Source organism: Amphibalanus amphitrite, unplaced genomic scaffold (assembly GCF_019059575.1).
Source record: "Amphibalanus amphitrite isolate SeventyFive unplaced genomic scaffold, NRLGWU_Aamphi_draft 000991F_arrow, whole genome shotgun sequence".
In the NCBI taxonomy this organism is placed as follows: domain Eukaryota; kingdom Metazoa; phylum Arthropoda; class Thecostraca; order Balanomorpha; family Balanidae; genus Amphibalanus; species Amphibalanus amphitrite.
The window spans coordinates 252,034-273,243 of NW_024882485.1; the positions used below are offsets into that span (position 1 = coordinate 252,034).

The 21,210-nt window shown below is 43.6% G+C and overlaps 1 protein-coding gene across 1 annotated transcript; it reads left to right on the plus strand.

The window, feature by feature from the left end:
* Nucleotides 1-3,969: 3,969 nt before the first annotated feature.
* On the plus strand, nt 3,970-20,825 carry LOC122368932 (kinesin-like protein KIF19; the record flags this gene model as incomplete). The annotated part of the gene is made up of 16 exons (XM_043343256.1): nt 3,970-4,016; nt 5,967-6,077; nt 6,445-6,532; nt 6,796-6,911; nt 7,230-7,379; nt 7,770-7,862; nt 8,582-8,689; nt 9,751-9,878; nt 11,546-11,678; nt 12,014-12,127; nt 12,514-12,626; nt 12,981-13,099; nt 13,622-13,688; nt 16,268-16,340; nt 19,385-19,468; nt 20,696-20,825. Coding segments are annotated over exons 2-16 (1,627 nt in total), but the record flags the coding sequence as incomplete, so codon positions are not given.
* Between the last annotated feature and the right edge of the window lie 385 nt (nt 20,826-21,210).

Consider the following 21,210-nt stretch of genomic DNA (forward strand, 5'->3'; position numbering starts at 1 on the left):
GGCACGCTCCTTTCACGGCCTAGTTAATCGCTTGTTCATCGACCAAGTTTCATTTGACTCCGAGGCCGGTCAGAGCTTGGTCAATCACTATTTCCACCAGTGGATGACTTCTATGAGCCATAACTGCTCACCGGGTAAATGCCCGGAATAACGGCCTTGTTATTGCCCCTCCCCGTACCTTTGGCCTCCCCTTCCTTGCCTGTAGCCTGCAGCGAGTGATTTCAGCTGCACTGCGTTACCGCGGCGACTGAGTCAGCTGATTATTAGTCTGGTGACGTCATTAGGGGTCAGTGGGTACGAGCCTCAGGAAGCTGAACATATTTTCCATCCATGAAAGCGTATGTACTATGCAGCCATGGCATTGCAACTTGACTTGCAACGGTTGGCCTTGATCGCGAGAGCTCGGATAGCTATAGCAAACTTGAAAAGCAACGCTATATTTTGAGCTTTTTCATTTACCATCGTATATACATGTTCAAATGAAACGTACCTCATAGATTGGTATCCATGTTCCTAGCAGGTCTGCCCTTTATTTTCGGGTTTCATAGTTTATGAGCTGTATCAATAAAGTATCCGTTTTATGAATGCTGCAACTATAAATAAACGCAACAATAGTCCTAAAAGCACCTAAAACCGCTTGCAATTCTTTAACGTAAACGAGCAGTTTGGTGGATGAGTTTCATTTTCATGTCTACCTTCCATTTGTAGTCAACTCAGTATCACATGCATACTTACAGGAGGTAGGTACCTTACAGTTTAACCACATCGCTCACACATTCCTAAAACAGCTATAGTTCGTTTTTTTTTTTCAAAAGGACGCTGGCTCAAAGTTCAATATCGAAGCTCTCACGTGAGTTTTGGCAGCTTCAGTGTCTGGCCAATAATTTCTTACCGAAAAAATAATCGATTTCAAATTGTGCACGGTAAGTAGCTGGAAATTGTGTCTTAAAAATGAACATACTATGATGACGTCACTGGTGGCAGCAGGCACCCAAATGTCCGTGCAATGGGACAAGTGTCAACGAATTTGGGTGAAACTTAGTTTTTCACTGTTGCCGAGCTTATAATCGAGCAAGCGGTTCCGTCCATGATAGTTATACGTTACATTGCAATACATGTTCGACAGCATGACGTCACCACTGTTCTCATATCTGGTTCCAAAACGCACATATGGAAATTATCGGGAAGAAATCACATGTTAAAATTAGTCGACGTTCGATTTTCTCAGGTTCAGTTTTTGCTTGTTTTGCTCGCTAAAACACGTGCTTGTTCGAAAAACATACTTGGAGCCAGCGTCCTTTTGAAAATAAACGAATTTTTTTTTATAGAAAACAAACTTCACACCACGCATTCCCAATGCAATTGTATGCCCTTGCCCAATGCCCGATCCCTTGCTGTTCGCCAATGCCAACGTCCGTCCCCTTCGCGAGCTCCAGATCGCGTGTCTGGGGCAAACCAGCCAAGCCTTTATCGCCTCGGCATCTATGCAGTTCGGAAATGAATCCGGCCTCAATCGGTGCCAGTGCCGAGCGATCGCGGGACGGGTGCTGCGACCATCGGATACGACGAGTCGTCTTTGTTGTTTGGGAAGGGTGGGTGTATTTCGGGGGTGATAAAATATGTGATGATACTCGCTGAACGTTTTTGGCTATTTAGGGACATCGTAGGTCCTGCATATGGAATGAATTCGTGTGATTGCTGGAAAAATTTTCTCCAGATGCGCTGATTCAAAACATGGTAAGAGGGGTTCAGTTTTGTGCGTCGAACTATTCCGATTGAAAAAAAAACTTCCGATTTTACCATATCATTCATTAAAAACATTCAAATGCAGATTCTTAACATTTTATATGTTCATTTTGCCCAATAGACATCGTCAGATATACCTACCTATCAGTACCTAAAGACAAGTATAGGGTGTTCACTAAAAATTGAGACAAAGTTTAGCAGGCTGTATCTTCGGTAAAAATGTACCGATTGAAACAAACGAGGCATTGTTGTAATGCACATTGCATCTGCTGCAAGCCGTAGAGCGTCAGCAGATTTGCCTGATCCCCATAGGCCATTTTTTGGACATTTCCTTGGAAGTGTTGTCACAAGCTCTGGCACCAGTGGACCGTGATGTTGGCCAGTTGATGGTGGTAATGAGCAACCAGTTGATATTTTGTATGAAATCGAAAGACACCAACATACGGTATAACCTTAGGCAAATCACATTAGATACTCATTTGTTAAATTTCAAGCGTGGAAAATGACTTATCGAGTCTCGTTCCAATGGGAATTTTTACATTGGCCGGGGCCCTCAAGGCGCCCCTTGGTTAGTGTGCTGGCGCGAGGTCGGACCAGAACATCACCTTCTGGTTACATATGTTGTTCTGCTTGAACCTCTAGTGCTTAATAATACACTTGGCTCAAAAAGTATCATATTGCAAAGGACCAGTCTGGAGGAATAAAGTCAAACTGATGATATTCTCTGAAATAACACATACACCACGGCATCCAGCGATAGCTTGCATGCTGACACTTAATTGGACGGTAGCCCTTGTATCATCGATCACATCACAACAGAACACTCCATTGTCTAGTTAATTGTCGCCCTTTAACTAAAAATATGATTTTTCTACCTTAAATAGTTTAACTTTTTTTCTGCATTTTTGTCCCTTTTTTTACCATAGCATATTTACTTCTCTGGCCTTATGTTGTTCCCAGTCGCTTCGAGAAATCATTTGCGCCGGTTGTAACTCAGCCTAGTCTCAGGTGTGATATATCTTCTTCGCTTAGGCACAGTTAATACCTTACTGATCAGCAGCATTGCGCCGTGAGGTGTCAAAAAGCCCCTCAACGTGCATTTTCGGGGCCCCGACCCTTCCTCAGGTCAATATCTTCACAATTACACCACTTCAGCTTTTCGGACTCCCACACCCTCTAGAACTTTCGTCCGACTGTACGGTATGTAACTAATTTTGACATTTTAAGTTTTCATTAGGTATTTGTACGTGTCAAACTCTCCCATTGACGTGCTGTTTTGGGAAAGCCTGCCAACTGGCTTTTGGTAGTCCTTGTTTAAAACGACCTCCAACGCCACTGTTTTCATTACATCTGTGAAATTTTATGCTCGGTATGATAAAAACGTCCCTTTTATCTCTATGCTAAGTTGCATCGTAATAGCTTGCTTCACTTTTGATATGCAGCCATTCAAAGTTTGTGTCAATTTTTAGTGAACACCCATTATATAGAGGAATCAAATAGGATCCTGCACCAAGTGGCAAAAGATTAATGCGATTTTCAGGCGTGCTATAGCAAATATAAATCTCGGATTAAAATTACATTAATGTTTTCGTCCTTGGAATAGGGCTGAAGATTATTTTAGTTTATACCGTGCCAATTATTGATTTATGGCACTATCGGTTATCATTTTGCTCTAATCATTGAATGTCTAAGTAGTAGCGCTACCGGAATCGTTTCCAGCAAAATCTTTATTTAAGAACATCGGCATTCGCCATGCACGCAAGTTTGCCCGAATCGCTGCCCGATAGACGCCTGATGCGCGTAGCCTGGACTGATAGCTAACCCGCCGGACGCCCGAGTGTTGCGGGACAGTCTACCGCCCAGTTGGATTTCATTTTTTTTGCCATCATACATCACTGGGTTTTTCACCACGGCGTTTTACTTTCGACCTGCAAGATATAGCCACATCATTATCAAACACGTACGTTGTGAGATCGCGAATATAGGAATATGTATTGGAAGCCAAACTGAAAAAGCTGACATATTGGCAAAATATAACCTTATATAGTCGAATTAGTGTTTGAGGAAACGAAACCCAATCTTCAAAATGTAGCTTTTCATAAGACGATCGTTTGAATTTTCGCCTAGCAAGTCCTCCATCGTTTCATATCTCACATTGTCTCCCATGTTTACCTGTTTCCATTTTTGTCCGACAGGTGGCAGTGCGGGTTCGTCCCCTGGCACCGGCCGAAAGAGCGAGAGGGCGGGTGGCAGAGGCCTCAGATGACAAGGTAAGAACTGAACAACAAGGCGACGAGAAGGCATTGGCTAAAGATTTTCAAAGGTGTACTTGAAAATGTTATTGTTTAGCTGGGACATGGTTGAATGCTGAGAGAGATAACTGGAAGTACGGTTATCTCTATCAGCGTTTTCAAAGGGCTTTCTTCACACATATTTTTTATGCATGAGAGGTTTCGATACACCTATTTCTAAAAGTTCGTCAGCAATCGTATATCGTTTTTTCCAAATTCATTCGTAATGAATCGTTCACTTATCGGCAAAGAAAGTCTGCAAAACCCTAAATCATATGTTCACTGTGCCACGCGAATGATATCTTTTTGTGTGTGTGTGTGCGCTAACGATGGATTTGCTGTTACAACATGCATTTCCTAATGCCGAAAATCATGGTAGTTTGTTAGTGCTTACTGCTTAGCAAAAAAGCTTTACATGATATCGATCGGCAACGAATCACCTTTCATCAGCATTTCATGTATGACTTGCCGGACCAGGCAACGAAGTAAACTGAGCACCTTAACCCGCGCGGGGCTGGGGGGGGTAAATTTTACCCCCCTCGCGAATTTTTGCGATATCTCAAAAACGGCGGCGCGCAGCGCCGCCAAACTTTCAGTACCTTTTCTTACATCAATTTGACACGTTCCCTGAAAATTTGAGCGAAATCCGTCGGAAATTTTTTGAGAAATTGACGTTTTAGTGACGTCATGTTCGCCATTTTCGCCTCAAAAACGGCAAAAGTTCAAACGCCGCTAACATCTTCATTTTTAAAGGAATCAAGACGTAACAAAAAAGGTTATACGTAATTTTACTTTGTCTATCAAATGGCTGTCTCGGTTTTTTGAAAATTTTGGACTTTGGCCTAAATTTTTTCAAAAAACTGACTTTTTTGGGAAAATCATTATGAAATCCAAAATTTTGAGTCTATCAAAAAAACCGGAATATATATCAGAGAAGTGGTCTATGTGCACCTACATACCAAATTTTAGAAGAATCGGTTCAAAAATGTGGGAGTTATTCAAAATTTTATGACGTCACGACACACAAATTTTTTGAAAAAATGACTTTTTTGGAAGTTCTAGACCTCGTACGGAAACAAAAATAGCACCATTCGATTCGTCGTGAAAAACTGCATCAGATAGACACCTTTTTAGGCCTTAACGACCAACTTCAAAATTTGACCTCACTTGACCTGACCTTGACCTGACCTCGACCTGAAATTCATCCAGAGGTGGTCCATATCACTTATTGAGTGTGCCTTTTGAATTCTATGAGTAAAATGACCCATAAAACATGTGTCGCACATGTCCTTTTCTATATTTTGTTTTTTGGTGACCTGACCTGACCTGACCTGACCTTGACCTTGACCTCTGAATGATATTGTATGCAACGAATATTGTCTTGGTAGCCTAAGAACACGTTTTGGGCGATCAGTCTCAGTCCATGACTCCATTCTTCGGCAACTACGGTGCAAGGCCGATACTGTAGAAACTTGCAATTTGTACCCTTGACCTGACCTTGACCTTGACCTCAAACTTTAAATTAAGTACATGTTTTTAGTAGTTCGTGATGAGAGCTTTCGATTGGCGTTTGAATTTTCCAAATCGGACCATTAGTTCGGGAGATAACAAGGGGGTAAAATTTACCCCCCCCCAGCCCCGCGCGTTCGGCTGGAGACCCCAGCCCCGCGCGGGTTAATGAGCACATATTTCAGATGTTTCAGAACCGGCAACAGCAGCTATTGCTGCGGAGCTGCAATTTTACGGAGCAATTTGCCCGCAGGAGGCGGTTGACCAAATACCAAAATTAATAAAAGTAATATACCTACCAAACTGTGCGCAGTAAAGTTCCATGCACTGCCCTAACAAAGGCAGCTCGCGCCAGGCTGTGAGGACCTCGCCGTTTCCAATGGCGCATTGTTTCGCCAACTGCGCCATTTTTGTCCACAGATGGTGACGCTACAGGAGAACGACGGAGACAAAAATGACGTCCTGCGGCAAAAGAGGCGCCACGAAAAACACTTTGTTTATGACTTGGCTTTCGGAGAGGATTCGTCACAGGTGTGAAACTCAGGTGTCAACGCTTATTCTGGCTCGTAGTTAAATTTTAATTGCTATCCAGCGTGACGTAGTGAATTATTTCACTCGTTGAGTAGTGTCTCTATGCTGATTTATACTCGTATCTTGAAAACATATACGTGCGAAAATTATGCAAAAACGACGATGAATCTTTTGAGTATCATGTTCCCGGTGTCTGAATCTCTGCATGCTGTTCCGGTAGGTTAATTATTCGGTGCAGCATTGCAAGGTTGACATACATTTTTATACAGCCTGTATCATAGACCTTTCACTCTGCAACAGTGACATAATCACATCAATTATCCAAATCCACGACAAGCTGTAGGAAAGACTGAGACTTGTTTTCCAGAAACAACTCTACGAAAAGACGACCAAGCCGCTGATCGGCGACGTTCTTCAGGGATTTAACGCCACAGTTTTCGCCTACGGGCCGACAGGTAAGCCGACAGAAAGTTAGAAAGAAGCTGATACTATTCATTTGTGGCATACCAACATTTTTTTCAATATACTTTTGTACAAAATATGTATTTGTGCTTGTATATGGAAGGAAGCATAATATAGATTTCCTGTTCGCACCTACGCCACTTCGACAGTATGTCGATTGCCGAATACTCAAGAAGAGAAACAATCTCCCAATTTCGTCCAACGCATACCGAAGAGAAAACACACTAATTTTGCCGCCACATCCCCGTTTAATCAGGTGCCGGTAAAACGTACACGATGGTCGGAACCGTGGAACAGCCGGGGATCATGGTCAGGGCAATGAACGACCTCTTCAAGTACATGGCCGAAAAGAAGGACGAACTCGAGTTCAAGGTACGGATGACATGAAATTAAATGACATTGTTAATGCGGTTCGAATGCCTGCGTGACGAAATAAAAGGAAGAAATGTAAAAAGCACTTGACACAAAACCTCTGGCGATTGTGAAAGCCACCTTTCCATGGCATAGTTTACGGGTCTGGGCCGATTGTTGAAGTAATTGCCGACTTCCAGCCGGCTACAGACAAAATGCGAAAATAAATGGAGTTATCGATTATCGAAACACTTCCGGTCACGTTCGATACATCAAGTGTGAGTGTTCAATATTAGCTTATTTATACTGAAAATCATGCGGCATGCCTATCGTTTACAGATGAGTCTCAGCTACCTCGAGATTTATAACGAGAACATCCGCGACCTTCTGAAGCCGAGCAGTGGCACGCTGGAGTTGCGCGAGGACGCTAAGAAGGGCACCATCGAGGTGGCCGGTCTCTCCGAGGTCTCCACCATGAACACGAAGGAGGTGAGTCGGCTGCGAAAATCAGCTAGTGATGTCGAATGTAAGGTGGATGTGACTTGATTAGGGAGGTTGGTTGGTTGTCGCAGATTTGTCTTGTGTGATATGTTGTAAAACAATTTGTTTCCACCCAAACCCCAAAAAGAGTCACCTGTTGTTCATTAAACTTTATGAGGGGTAACAGTTAAAACGCTGATTAAAAAAGTGCTTTACAGTTTCCGGAAACAATAGTTATGGATTTTAGCGTCACAGCCAGCAAGATTGACACCTTTATTTGTTGCCCTGCAATTCACTGCGGCCGTAATTAGGTTCATTAAAACCGCACACAAACTGCAGCAGAAACCAATCACCTGCACGATTCCATTACGATTTACTAACCGGATGTCTTGCGAACAGGTGATGAAGCTGTTGACCAAAGGTAACAAGGAGAGAACTATGGAATCTACGGCAGCCAACAGTACGTCATCTCGCAGTCACGCGCTTCTCATGGTGAGCTCAACTGTCGTACTGGCGTACGTTATACTGCCGTGAAATCGCGTAGGTGCATACTTGCAATTAGGTGACTTGCAGATTGCAGTGCCATAGCATGACTAAATGCAGAAGCCCGTGCGTACATTCTTCAAACCTTAAATGAACCAAATCCGGTAACTTAACATCGTCCTAATGAGAAGTCATAATTTTACATGAGCGTTTTTTCATCATGTATTGCGGTATCTCAAATACAGCGACTATCAGCGAATATGCCAGCGAAAGACATGTGAACATGCTACCCTCATGTAACCTTTAACCGCTTTCTTGAACTTGTGCCTCCATAAAGCACAGTTTACCGAAATCTACCCCCATTTTCTAAATGTGTTCCACAAAGAACTACAACAGACTATACGTAACTTTACAAGAACCTGCTAGGTCGAATGACTCCTTTGTTCCCTTAGAACACTTTCGTTTCTGCTCAATTCCATAAAACCTTATTCCCTTGGTCATAGACTACTGTATTACTGATATAGAATAGTCTATGAGTCAGTAAATGCCTGTTCCCCTATTACAAATTGTCTACGTGGTTGACTTTACTCTGCACGCTTAGCTGTTCCTTGTTCCTCTGGTTGTGGTTTGACCCGTGGCAGGGGTAAAGCCATGGCGGTAAAGCTTCCCCTAGAGTTAAGTCCTGTTTGGCGACTAAAGCGTGTTTCACCCTGGCCGGCTTTCCACAGGTGACCGTTCGCCAGCAGTCCCGAGTCAGGGACATCCACGAATCGGTCAAGGTCGGACGACTCTACATGATTGACCTCGCCGGGTCAGAGCGCGCAAAACGCACTAAGGTACGTCGTGAAATAACCGGAAAATGTCTTGAGAGGTGGCAAAACGCACAAAGAAAAGTCGTAAAATTGGAAAATATTTTCAGTTGTGGCAAAACGCACACCGGTATACATTTTTTAAGGCGACTGAGTAGCCGTGCATGCTTGACCTCTAATCTGCACTTCACTTGTGAAATTATTAAGGCTTACTTTACCACGAAATCTTTCCATCAAATGTCTACGAACCGCTCAATTTGCATAAAGTAGTCGGCACAATGCCATTGAGGCGTAACGATCATGCATCATTTAGGCTTGCCAGCCATAAAAACCTCCTGACAGCCCTTTTACACGTTAAAAGCGATCACCCATGTAGGTTCTTAGCTCAGACAAACCATGCATTATTATGCTGACTATGGTCTCAAAGGTAAGTGAATGCTTCTCAGCCCGAATAACATTCCGTATTCACATTTCTGTTGTCGGGCATCGCTAAGCCGCCAGCGTAGTGTGTTGAGGGTTATTGATCTTGCAAATGGTGCCCCGTAACAACGCTTTGTGATCGTGGGTATAAAGGCCGTGCATGAATCTATTCAGTGGATGACTGTTGATATATTTGCGCAATATCACTGAATGAGCGCAAACAAATCCTGATAAATGTCCATGATGCTTATTTCAATTGGTTCTGGGTGGCATTGATCTAGCAGTTGCATTTTGCTCACAAAGGAAAAACTTTGTTCGTTGACAGACCGGTGATTAGTTAATGGTACTGTGAAAATAACAGCATTGCTTGAGTTCACTTTAACTATGAACCGTTGCATACAAGCCTTCCGATCGGGCAATGCACTAAGGCCCCAGCGTTCAATATAAGTGACTACCTTACGTACGTACGTCAAGGTCGTGCGTAAGGAGTGCAAGTAATTTATTTTTGGTGCAGTAGGTTGATCAACATCTGTCCTCAAAGGCTAATGTATGTGTCTCAGCCGGCTCCCGGAAAATGTAGTTCGTCGTCTACGTTCTTTTTTTTTGTATCCACCGCTCACTCCAGTCAAGCACCTAACGGCTGCTTACAAACCGTTTGTGTGTCTCAGAACCAGGGTAAGCGCCTTCAGGAGGGTGCGCACATCAACCGCTCGCTGCTCGCCCTGGGCAACTGCATCAACGCGCTGGCGGTGAAGGGTGCCAAGTATGTGAACTACCGCGACTCCAAGCTGACCAGGTGAGATTATCAGAGGCTGAACATGCTGGAATGGATCATGAGAGTGTTGGTGAGGTGTGTTGAATGCTGTTTGCTAATGATTATGATTGCTCATGATTATGTTTCGACAATTACTTTTTGGACGGGTATTGTGATAAATATTCACTGCAAGGTGAAAGGTGATTGAGTTCTTTGTCACAAATCCATCTAATTTAACCCGCGCCCCGTAGGGGGGGGGGCCGAAACGGCCCCCCCTGTCCTTTTCGGTCGATATCTCCTAAACGGCTGGAGATATCGCCACCAAACTTTCAGGACCCCTCCGGGCATCCATTTTACACATTGTGACCAAAAATTTTCCAGAGGCTATGATAGGTTGGCCACAAATGACGTCAGAGTGACGTCATGTTCTGTCATTTTCGACCGAAAAAAGACCTTCGCGAGAAGACCTGTCAGGACTACAGCTTTGAAGATACAGAAAAAAGATCAAGACATAAAAGGTGTAGAATTGACAGGGCTACAAAACTGCTATCTCGAATTTTTGAAATTTTTGAGTTTTGACCCCCAAAAATCAAAAAATCATTTTTTTCGATATATTCGCCAAAAAATCCAAAAAGTTTTTTGAATTTCGAAAAAAACCGGAATATATGTGAAAGTGCCTACCGTCTTCTGTCTACATACCAAATTTCAGATCGATACCTCGTTTTTTGGCCAAGTTATAGCGAAAAAAACTGTTCAAAAATGATGACGTCAAATTTTCAAACTCAATTTTTGGCAATTCTAGAACTCGTAGAGCAAACCGAAGACCACCATTAGACTCCCCGTGACGAGCTGCATCGAATCGATACCCATTTTATGTAAAAATATCAACTTTGAAATTTGACCTAATTTGACCTGACCTTGACCTGACCTTCACAAAAAAGTGACCTAGGCTGGCCCCAAAGGCTGCCTAACCCACATAATCGCATTTGTCATGTAAAATGGACCATAAAACATGTATCACACGACACATTCATATTGTGACCCCCGGTGACCTGACCTCGCTGTGACCTGACCTGGTATCAGTGACCTCAGATAGCAAGGTATGTGTTTGACGAACAATGTACCATCGATGGTTTTCAATAAATTACCAATTAGCTCGCTTTCACAGCACATTTCTTTAATTGCCTGTGAACGGTGAAAATCTGACCTTTGACCTGACCTGTGACGTCATCGGTTTGACCTAGGTCAATGAAATTTGGTCACAAGGTAGTTCCCGGGTGGGGCTATCGAACGCCGTTTGAATTTTGAAAATCGGCCGGTAACTTTCCGAGATCTTAGGGGGGGCCGAAACGGCCCCCCCCCCTACGGGTGGTAGGGTCCGCCGGTAGCCCTACGGGGCGCGGGTTAAAAAAGGACGCCTTCCTCAATTCTCGAATCACATGCCTTCCTCTCTTTCTTCTATCTCAGTATTCATTAATCCTCGCCACCCCTTCGTCTCTTGTTCTGTCTTTATCTCTCTCTCTCTCTCTCTCTCTCTCTCTCTCTCTCTCTCTCTCTCTCTCTCTCTCTCTCTCTCTCTCTCTCTCTCTCTCTCTCTCTCTCTCTCTCTCTCTCTCTCTCTCTCTCTCTCTCTCTCTCTCTCTCTCGCCCTCCCTCCCTCCCTATCATCCCCATTTTTACCCCGAGTCCCCTCCGCTCTCTGTTCTCAGACTTCTGAAGGACGCTCTCTCCGGTAACTGCCGAACAGTTATGATCGCGCACATCAGCCCCGCCATGGCGCAAAGAGAGGAGACGTTCAACACACTGGTCTACGCGGACCGAGCCAAGAATATCACCAACAAGGTCGGAGCCGGCTTAGGTTATAGGTGAAGGCGCCTATGTGCGGATAAACGATTTCTATCGATCCATCCATCACTCTCCGCCCATTAAAGATTTAAAAACCTTGTAAGGCCATTTTACATCAACAACAACAGCAACAAAAAAGGTATAGAAATAACGCACTATTCTCAAGGAATTATACATAAATCTTTTCTATGCAGCAAAAAGAAATGTATTCAATGATTTTAGAAATTATAAAAGTAACTTTAACTATAATTGAAAGTGATAATAACCTTACCTATGTCACTTGCACTGATTTCGACCGATGCGAGATTTGACAAGTTTCGTCTCATTCCCAGGTCAAGAGAAACGTTTTGGACGTGACACACCAAGTTTCACAGTACCAGTCCATCATCGCCGAACTGAAAAACGAAATCAGTCGACTCAAGAGCAAGATGAGCTCAGACGATCAGGTAATATTATTATTTTAAACATTCACTGTCCAGACCTTTCATTCGAATGGATTGCCCGACACTGACTGATCTTGATTCTGAATAAGATAGTTGTATGTTGCATGTACATTAAAAAGGGCGATTTCATTGTTTGCCTTTCACATATTTTCGTTAGTGAAGATATTGACTATTTCTAATCATAATGAACTTTGATAATTTGCTAAACAAAAAAGAGAAATCATTCATAAAACCGATGCACAAATACGACCATATAAATCATGGAAACAAGATCGGTAATATCAAGGCAATGTACTCATTCTCTACCATAATATGTTACCTGTTGAATTAGAATGCGAGTAATTGATTAAATATCACCAACGAGTTACGTTCACTCCTCTGATTGGCAGCACGACAGAGAGCCCGACATGACGTCACAGCCCCGCAGTCGGGAACAGGAGGAGGAGCTACGGAAACTGCGAAATGAGCTGATGGAGTCCTTCAGGGAGCAGATGGAGCTCAGGTAAATGAGCGTGGGGAATACATATGTATTGGATTACTGTGCAAGCTACAAGAGAAGATCAGTGAAATTTGGATGCTAGTCTTTTCGCAAAGATTGTGGTTGTGGCAGCTTTCCAAGGCTGTGACAGATAAAATATAGACCGCCGTTGCAATGATTCGCTTTTGTAAGAAATTGCTGTCGTTGACAAAATTAGCAGTTAAGTCGGATATTTTTGACAAATGAATTGGATTGAACTGAATTGACCTGAATTTGGGGGTAGAAACATCGGAACTTTATTTCTACCATCAGACATGACGAATTAAGCTAGCGAATCACGTTTAGAAGTAGGTCTAATAAAGTCACTTTCTTTCACAGAAAGCAGATGATGGAAATCGACAACGTGCTGCTCTGGCTGGCCATGGAGTTTGAGAAGCAGACCAACTTTATCAACGAGGTCGAACGGAAACGAGCCATCAACGGAGTCACGCAGCCAGGTAAATAGTAAAAATGCTGAAAAGGAGAATATTTACCTTGACGCTATTGGTAGAGAATAAATAACCGATCTGGATTGCATAGGTGAGTCCGAGTGACGGGATGACACAGCCAGGTGGGTCGGGTGGATCAAGCTCGGATCAGAGCACTGCTCGGGAACCTCGTTTGAAACTGGTGCCTCCACATAATAGAGCACCACATAATGAAGCATCGGCTAATGAGACTTGAGTAGCGGGCTGCTAGAATCACATCTAACCAATTCATTATTTTAAATTGATATAACAATATGGCTCGGCAATACATATTTATCATTGTTATGCAATGCAAAAGCGAAAATAGTTGCAAAAGCAAAAAAAAAATATATGCCATTATGACATCGTATATCCAGATGTGCACTGTTAACTAGTCAAAGCTTTCACTGTCAGTTTGTAATCGTCGCCCGACCAGAAGCTATCACCATAACTCTTCATGAAACAATACTTCAGTTGTTTCTTTCCACACAATTACTTTTTCGTTTTTTTCAGATGAAGATGACGAGGATCTGAACAATGCGATGGACGACCTGCGCTACGTACAGCAGGAGGAACACAGGTGAGTTTATGCGGGAGTAGTGTTGTTTTCGCTGAGGAATGGCACTATTTGCAAAGTCATATACGCCTTCGTTATAAGCAAAAGGATGATTTGGATAATTTATTAGTATTAGGGGTTAGTTTTTGCTTTTCTATCAATCTTTTAAAAACGACAGCCAACTGATAGGTCTGACTGTTGAAACTGTGGCTTTTGCAACGCAAACAAACATCAAATGCGATCTTGTATTAAGCCTTTTCTTATTGTCTCAAGGAGTCGCTAAGTAACCGAATGCCCACATACAATGTGCAGTGTGCACTGAAGCGGTAACCCGAAATCGCTAACGTATGATGCGCAGTAACGAAATAGCACAGGCACACTGCTGTGCAGCTAACGAAAAGCGTAGGCGTCAGGGGTTTTACCTACACTGTAAAAAATATTGACTAGCCCCTCGTCAAATGATTCTCAACGCTAAATGTCGGGGGTACAGACTAGTTTTGCATCCTACTTTTGACACACGCTACGAGCCCCTGGCTTGTTTTGTGTTCGTAAGATGACAGTTACCAGGTGTCGGTTAGTTTTTACCACGTCCCAAAAATAGCTGGAGCGTTTCTGCCTTGTTTTGGAAGCAGGTCCTCGTTAATGCTGTGTATGATAACAAAGTACCTAGTAACAATAATAACGAAAAACAATGTCAAAACGAGGGCGGCTTGTTTAGTGACGATGCTCAAAAGAAGCATAGTCTTGTTCCTACTTAACGAATGAAGCTCAAACTAGGTCAAAACTAACGTATTGCTCAATCCATAGTCAGATGACCAGCAGATCCTACGCCGCCCAATCCAGTCATCGAATTTGCCAGCGAATTCGTTTGAAGACCATCATATTATTAAATATCGGTGGTCTTCAAACGAAATCCCTTACCAGTTTGATGACGAATTCATCCGGTCCATTCCAAAAACGCTCAAGATAAAATGAAAGTGTATTTCTGAAATAATGTGCTTTCTTGCAATGCACCTTTCGTATATCAAGCGAACCTTTCACTTCCAGCGCCCGTTTACAGTTATCAATCGAATCAGAAGCATGCACATACCTATCGATAGATCTGAACCTAAGAACACAGAAGACATTTGTAGAGTACCTGTCTGAGCCTATGCAGTGGAGCCCGTGAGCCGCCCAACCGCAGCTGCCTCATGAACTCGATGATAGGTCTGAACCTCAGATTGGCCAGAGCTTGGCCGTCAATAACCAGCTTATTTATATCCACAGTTGTAGTGACTTAGGGTTTGGAATTTGCCAAACCTAAGTTTTGATTACCAAGAGAAGTTTTGTACTTCTTGCACTTGCCTTTTCTTCATAACTTTGGCGGAAATCGTCGTAGTGAAACTTCAGTGTTCCGTTAGCTGTCGGTTCTTGAGAGAGTTGGCCAGGCCGGACACCGGGGGCGGCTCCACAACTTTCGAAAAATTAAACCTAAGTCCTATTGCACTGCATGGAGAGCAATTCATTTAAAATCGCTCTTGTCCCCCCCCCCCTCGACAACTTTGCAAACGTCTCTGCGCGATTTGGTTGAGAATAATGGCTTATGGCAAGTTATTGAATCAGAATGTCGATCACTGCAGGTCATATATCGGCAAGCAATTCTTCATAACTAGACACTGCACAAATGGAAACGATACAGGTTTGCCCAGTGATAAACACTCGCACTGCACAGACGCGCGCACCCCCGACCGAACGCGGCACGGCACAGCGCAACTGGCGCCGGGAAGCCGGGAACGCATTAAGTGAAGGATTCACAGGTGCGCAACTTTATTGCGAACAATAAAAAACCTACCGCAAACGATTAAAAAAAGTTTTAGGGCAATCGGAAATACAAATGTATTGACTTATAGAAATAAATTGTCATTCACCTTCCGAATAACCCAACAATTTATTTGCCGTAAAAAGTGTCTGGAAATGGAAAGTTGCAAATATGATTCAGCAAGTAGGGAAACGCAGCAGCTACCTGGCGAATAATCTCAGGCTGGTTTAGTGACGAGTGCATTGCTACGGTTTGTTCCTCACCCTTCACAGATTACTATGACAAAACTACCCCTAGTATTTTGATCATCCTGAGGCTGGCTTTCACCTAATAATTTGATAAGGGTCTTCCTCGTTTCGGATTGAGGCGAAAACAAACGTCAAACAACCTTGATAGTTAATTCAGCACTTCAAAACAAAGGTACACCTAGGGTATCATTACAATACCGGATCATAACGATTTGGATAGTTCTCAGCCTGTAAGCTAACTAAGCGGTAACTAGTCAAGTGGTAGGTACCGGAAGCATTGACAACCTGGTGATTGTTTCGAGACCCTTGTTTTGACACATAGCTCGTCAATATTTTTTACAGTGTAGCTCGTTCGACAGTGACCAGTGCTGCAAACAGTCCACCAAAATTGCTCTTCACTGCATATTCGCGTGCTTTGCTTCCGTTTGTTTGAGTTACCGCCCCGTAATTACTATGTAAGTACACCCCGAAATCGTGGCAGGGAATTCATGGTTTGAAGAGTCTAACATAGACGGCATTTGACTGAGCTTTGACGAAGGGATAAAATTGTGTTTCAGATACCAAGACATCAGGAAAAACTGTGAAGCAGATCTGATCGAGGTCAAGGAGACGGCGAAAAAGTTAGAGGAGGTGAGTGATTAGACGTTGTTGCTTGACAATCGTTTTACTTTAGATGAACCGAATAAGCTGCCGCTGGTGTTAGATCATAGGTTGTTTGTCATGACCTCTTAAAAACAAGTTTATCCATTCCTCGTCGCTGTTACGATTCTCATTTTACAACAGTAATTGATCGACTAACTAGGCAGGCGAAACCAAACAATAAACTTATTTTCCTTATCCATCACAGCCCTCACTCACACTCTCCAAAACAGTGGCTTACGGAAACACCACTCCCAGCCTCTCCGTCCGAATACAAAAACACAGATCCAAATTAGCTGGTTTCACCACCACCAACATTTCCAAGAACTTTGCTTACAGTCTATCATTCATCCTCCATTTGAATCCACTCCGTGAAAGTATACCTTTGAAAGTGCATCGTTGTGCGGACGCTGGCAGTTCCAATTCGGCGGTTCACCTTCAGGCACTGGCTGGCTTTATCGATTAAAACGGACCGGGAGTTGACTGCAGGGTCTCCACAACACAGCTGGGCAGTGTGGGCTGGGGAGGGTAGAGGGTGGGAAAATGGGTGGAGGAAGCGAGCGAGTGGAGAGAGACAGGCGACAGAGGGGAGGAAAATGTGGTAAGAGAGACAGGTGTGCTAAATACAAACATTTGACGGCTGAATGGCTAGCAAAACGAAAAGGATTGGGCAGGAAGGAGATTTGTGAAATGAGAACGAAGGAGACATTGATGGAAAAACAAGCGAAAGGGACAAAAGAGGAACGATATTAGTGAAAATGTGGCAGATATGTAAGCAGGCAGAATGAAAAGCAAGATAATGATAGGGGCGCTGAGATAGAAAGAGAACTAACAGGGGATTAAAGGGAATGACCGACTCTCAAACTGAGGAGAGTGGGTAGAATAATGGGAAGAATGGCACAGATAACTGAAAAGTCGTTGTTTTTATGGAATTCAACTTTTGATTGCTATTACCATGTTTTGAACATTATTCATTGAGTAACTGTTATATTGTGACGTGCCGGTTCCGATTATTGCCTCCAAACCTTGTTAGCTGAACTCCATTTGATCGAACGATGTAATGTCGAACGGAAGTCGGAACATTCATTGATGTTGGACGCTTGGAAATAGAAAACTTATAGAAACCTGTTGTGTACAGAAACGTGACCGATCCTCTGGATAATATTGCACGGTGTCCATAAATACAATAATATATTAAAGGGACTATCCCACCTTTAACATGGGGTTTGAGTTGAGATAGCCAAGTTTGCGGCGAGGTTCAGAAACCACTATCTATCTAGGTTGCAACCCCCGCGGCCTCTTGGTGTTGAAGAAATTCGTTCCCTTCATTTGAAAATGGGCCTTGTACATACAAGGCCCTATCTTCAACATGGAGCTACCGTTAGTGTGACGTCACCTCGTTTAGTCATTCTGATTTAAATGGGTTTGTTCGTTGAAAAATCGCTTAAAACTTGGTCTGAACTTTGTTGTGGTGCCTACAGAGTAAAACGAATCAGCTTTATGACAGTAATGTGGCCTGGGGAAGGAGGTAATTTTGGGCTGTGACGTCACATATTTGAAAGTTTGTGTTTGGAATATGGGAAGCCTAAGATGTTTAATGAAAAATAAATGCCAGAACCGTGTTCCTGGTCATCCAATCTATAAAGTCGGGCACAATTTAACTGGTTTTAACATCATTTTAGAAGGTGGGATAGTCCCTTTAAAGACAGTTTGATAAGTAATGGAAACTTACATAAGTCCACAAAGCACGAAAATGCCAGGGTAGGCAATTTCATTAGTACATTTACAACCTGCAACGAAATGCAGCTAGTGCAACATTCCATAACTTTACTTCTTCGCGCACGCCCTTTTGAGATCGATGGACAACATACCTCAATTTGGTGAAATAGGGCCGAAGTATTGCTTCAATTCGGAGAGAATATAAAAGTCAGATAGTAGGAGCTCGTCAAAGAACGGACAGGCATCTTTCTCGTTTCCTTCCCTACTTCCCTGAACAACATTCGTCGTTTGATGATATCACCACAGGGGCGTAGCCAAAGGGGGGGGGGGCATAGGGGCCATGGCTCCCCCTAGAGCCCAAAAGGGCCCCCATCGCGGTGTCATAAGTACGGTAAGGGGCACAATAAAAGTAGCGTAAGGGCCTCTCGGGGCACTCCACTGGGTTCGCGGGGGCCTTTCGGGCCTGAGACCTTGCCGCTAGGGCCCTCAAAACCGCCTTCAGAACCGGCTGAGCAACTCTATGAAGCTATTCGTGGGCCTATCTAGCAGGGACCCATGGACTGCTTGCCCCTCAGTTCTAATATTTTTTCATTTTTTAAATATTTTTTTTTTAAATTTATGTGGGCCGCCTCCAAAAAATGGTGGATGAAATCCGATGACTTTTTGGATTTTGAGGGGGTTTACCTTGGGCCCCTGTAAGTTTGCCCCCCCCCCCCCCCTGGAGGAAATCCTGGCTACACCCCTGTATCACTAACAATAATGGTTTTGGCACATATGATACTAATTAAATGAAAGGTTCAACCAGTTCCGTCTCGTCAATTAGCGATAGCGACGAACTTTGCCAGGGAGCAATTAAACCAATCCAGCAACGTACCATATCAGCCTATCAAGACAGCGAGCATAACCCATTCCACCATTCTGCAATCTGCACCTCGCCGTCACCATAGCCAAACGACATGCTCAACCATAATTCACCCACAAATCCAGCCCACTACAGTCGATACCGGCACGACACTTGGTTGCCTAACAACTGACCTTCATTCCAAATATCGACCTCATTCGTCACCCGTCGGAAACCAGTGTACTGCCGCATGCACGATTATTGGCAGGGTGGCAGCGCGGGGTCAGGGTTCAAGGTCAATTTGAGCAGAGTTGAGCCATCCGTTTCCAAGCAATGTGAATGATGGCGTTCTGCTACGACGAGGGCTAAAATTTTGACTGTTACAATGCGAATTCCTCAGCGCATGTTATAGTTATGCGCTTATGAGGCGTACCCAAGCGTATAATGATTGGTTATGCATATGTTGTTGTTTCAGACTCTTCCGGATAAGATTTCAACAGATGAGCAGCGTGAACTCCTTCAGCTGCTGCTCAAAACTCATGAGCTGGAGATAGAAAATGTAAGTAGAAAGTGGCTTACGATTGATTCTGTCATTGCTACTACACCTTTTTGCATTTAAATTAAACCATTCGCCATAACTGTTTGAGGAGCCATTTCGACAATCGGCATTGAGCACAACTATTCCGGCGTGGTGTGTTTCATTTCAGCCATTCAGCAAAACAGATTGAGCACTGAAATGAGCGATCTGCAAAACAGTTTGACACTTCGCCAGGCTTCGGCATTGAACGAGCTAGCTCCTCGGTATATGACGAATAGTTTCGGCCATTGATGATTTGTTTTACACAATGCTGAACCATTCGCTCAATGTCGAGTTGTAGAGGAAGACCGCCGAATAGTTTTGCACAATGGTGATTCTTTGTTACCAACCGCCCATTTGTAGCGCCACCTATATGGCGAATGTGTACAAACGTGTTGTCCAATGGTCAAAAGCTAACGCAAAATGGTGTATTAACCAGAAATACAGCAACTTCACTGGTCCCACTGCATTTTAACAACCATATTTGGTCAACCAATTCGTAATCACCTATGTTTGCGCAGATTTTGAGAATCCATAAGCAATCGGTATATGAGATTCCACTGCCTTCAAGTTATCGCCTTTCATGACCGAAGCCATAGGCATTGTTATTTGTTGTCCACGCTCTTGCACGGAACATAGCACCGTAATAGCTACACGCACATACATACGTTCATTTCGAGTCCATTGACTGCATGTTTCTATGAAAACGAAGCCTGTTTGAAAACTGTATCATCGTGTTCAATCAATAGTCGCTTAGCTAGGGACACTAGCCGATTCAACCTCAAATTAGACCGGTCGCTCGACACGCTCCACGTGGCTTGGCAGAACACGTAGTAAATCGAACACGTGTCGTGCGTAGATGGAAAATCGCTCCCGTGTTTGATGATAGGGTTTTGTCGTCGAAGATACGATCGACTTTTGTGGTGATGTGCAAGGGGCATTCGCTAATTTGTTGTCGGGCTTCCATTTTAGTGCAATGTACCGTTTACAAACACTTCGGAGCCAAATCTAAAGCAGGATATGTTTATGCAATAGGTATGCAATATGCAATAGTTGTACTATTACGGTTAGGTCACTTAATGGTCCATTTGAATTGCGGGTGATTCAAGTGGGGCTACCAACAGAAGAAAAATTCACTCTCTTCTACTAGTTACTAAGCCAATGCCAAGTTCCAACAAACGAAGACCGTTGTATGTTCGTTCTTTTCAGATTGAGATGCGCAGCAACCAGCTGCTGAAGGACCACGAACTGCGTCGGAGGGACCTGATGATACTGCGCTTCGACCGACAGCGTGCTCTCTGTGATGAGATCATCAGCAGACAGCGTGACGTCATACAAGGTCAGTGGCGTTTGACGGTGACGTCATATGGCTCTTTGGAGTTAAATTGTAACGTCACATGATGCATGTGTCTTTCTCCGATCATGCATCAAATAAGTTTATGCGAGTTAAGTGGCTAAAGGCATAGAGCCTCAAGCCATGGCCTGTAATTTGATCAAATTTGTATTGTGCATTGATGATTGTGCATTGTGCACTGCATTTGTAAAATTTCGACACGCGCCTCTCATACCTTGTCGTATCTCTCTCTCTCTCTCTCTCTCTCTCTCTCTCTCTCTCTCTCTCTCTCTCTCTCTCTCTCTCTCTCTCTCTCCTCTCTCTCTCTCTCTCTCTCTCTCTCTCTCTCTCGCTCTCTCTCTCTCTCCTCCTCTCTCTCTCTCTCTCTCTC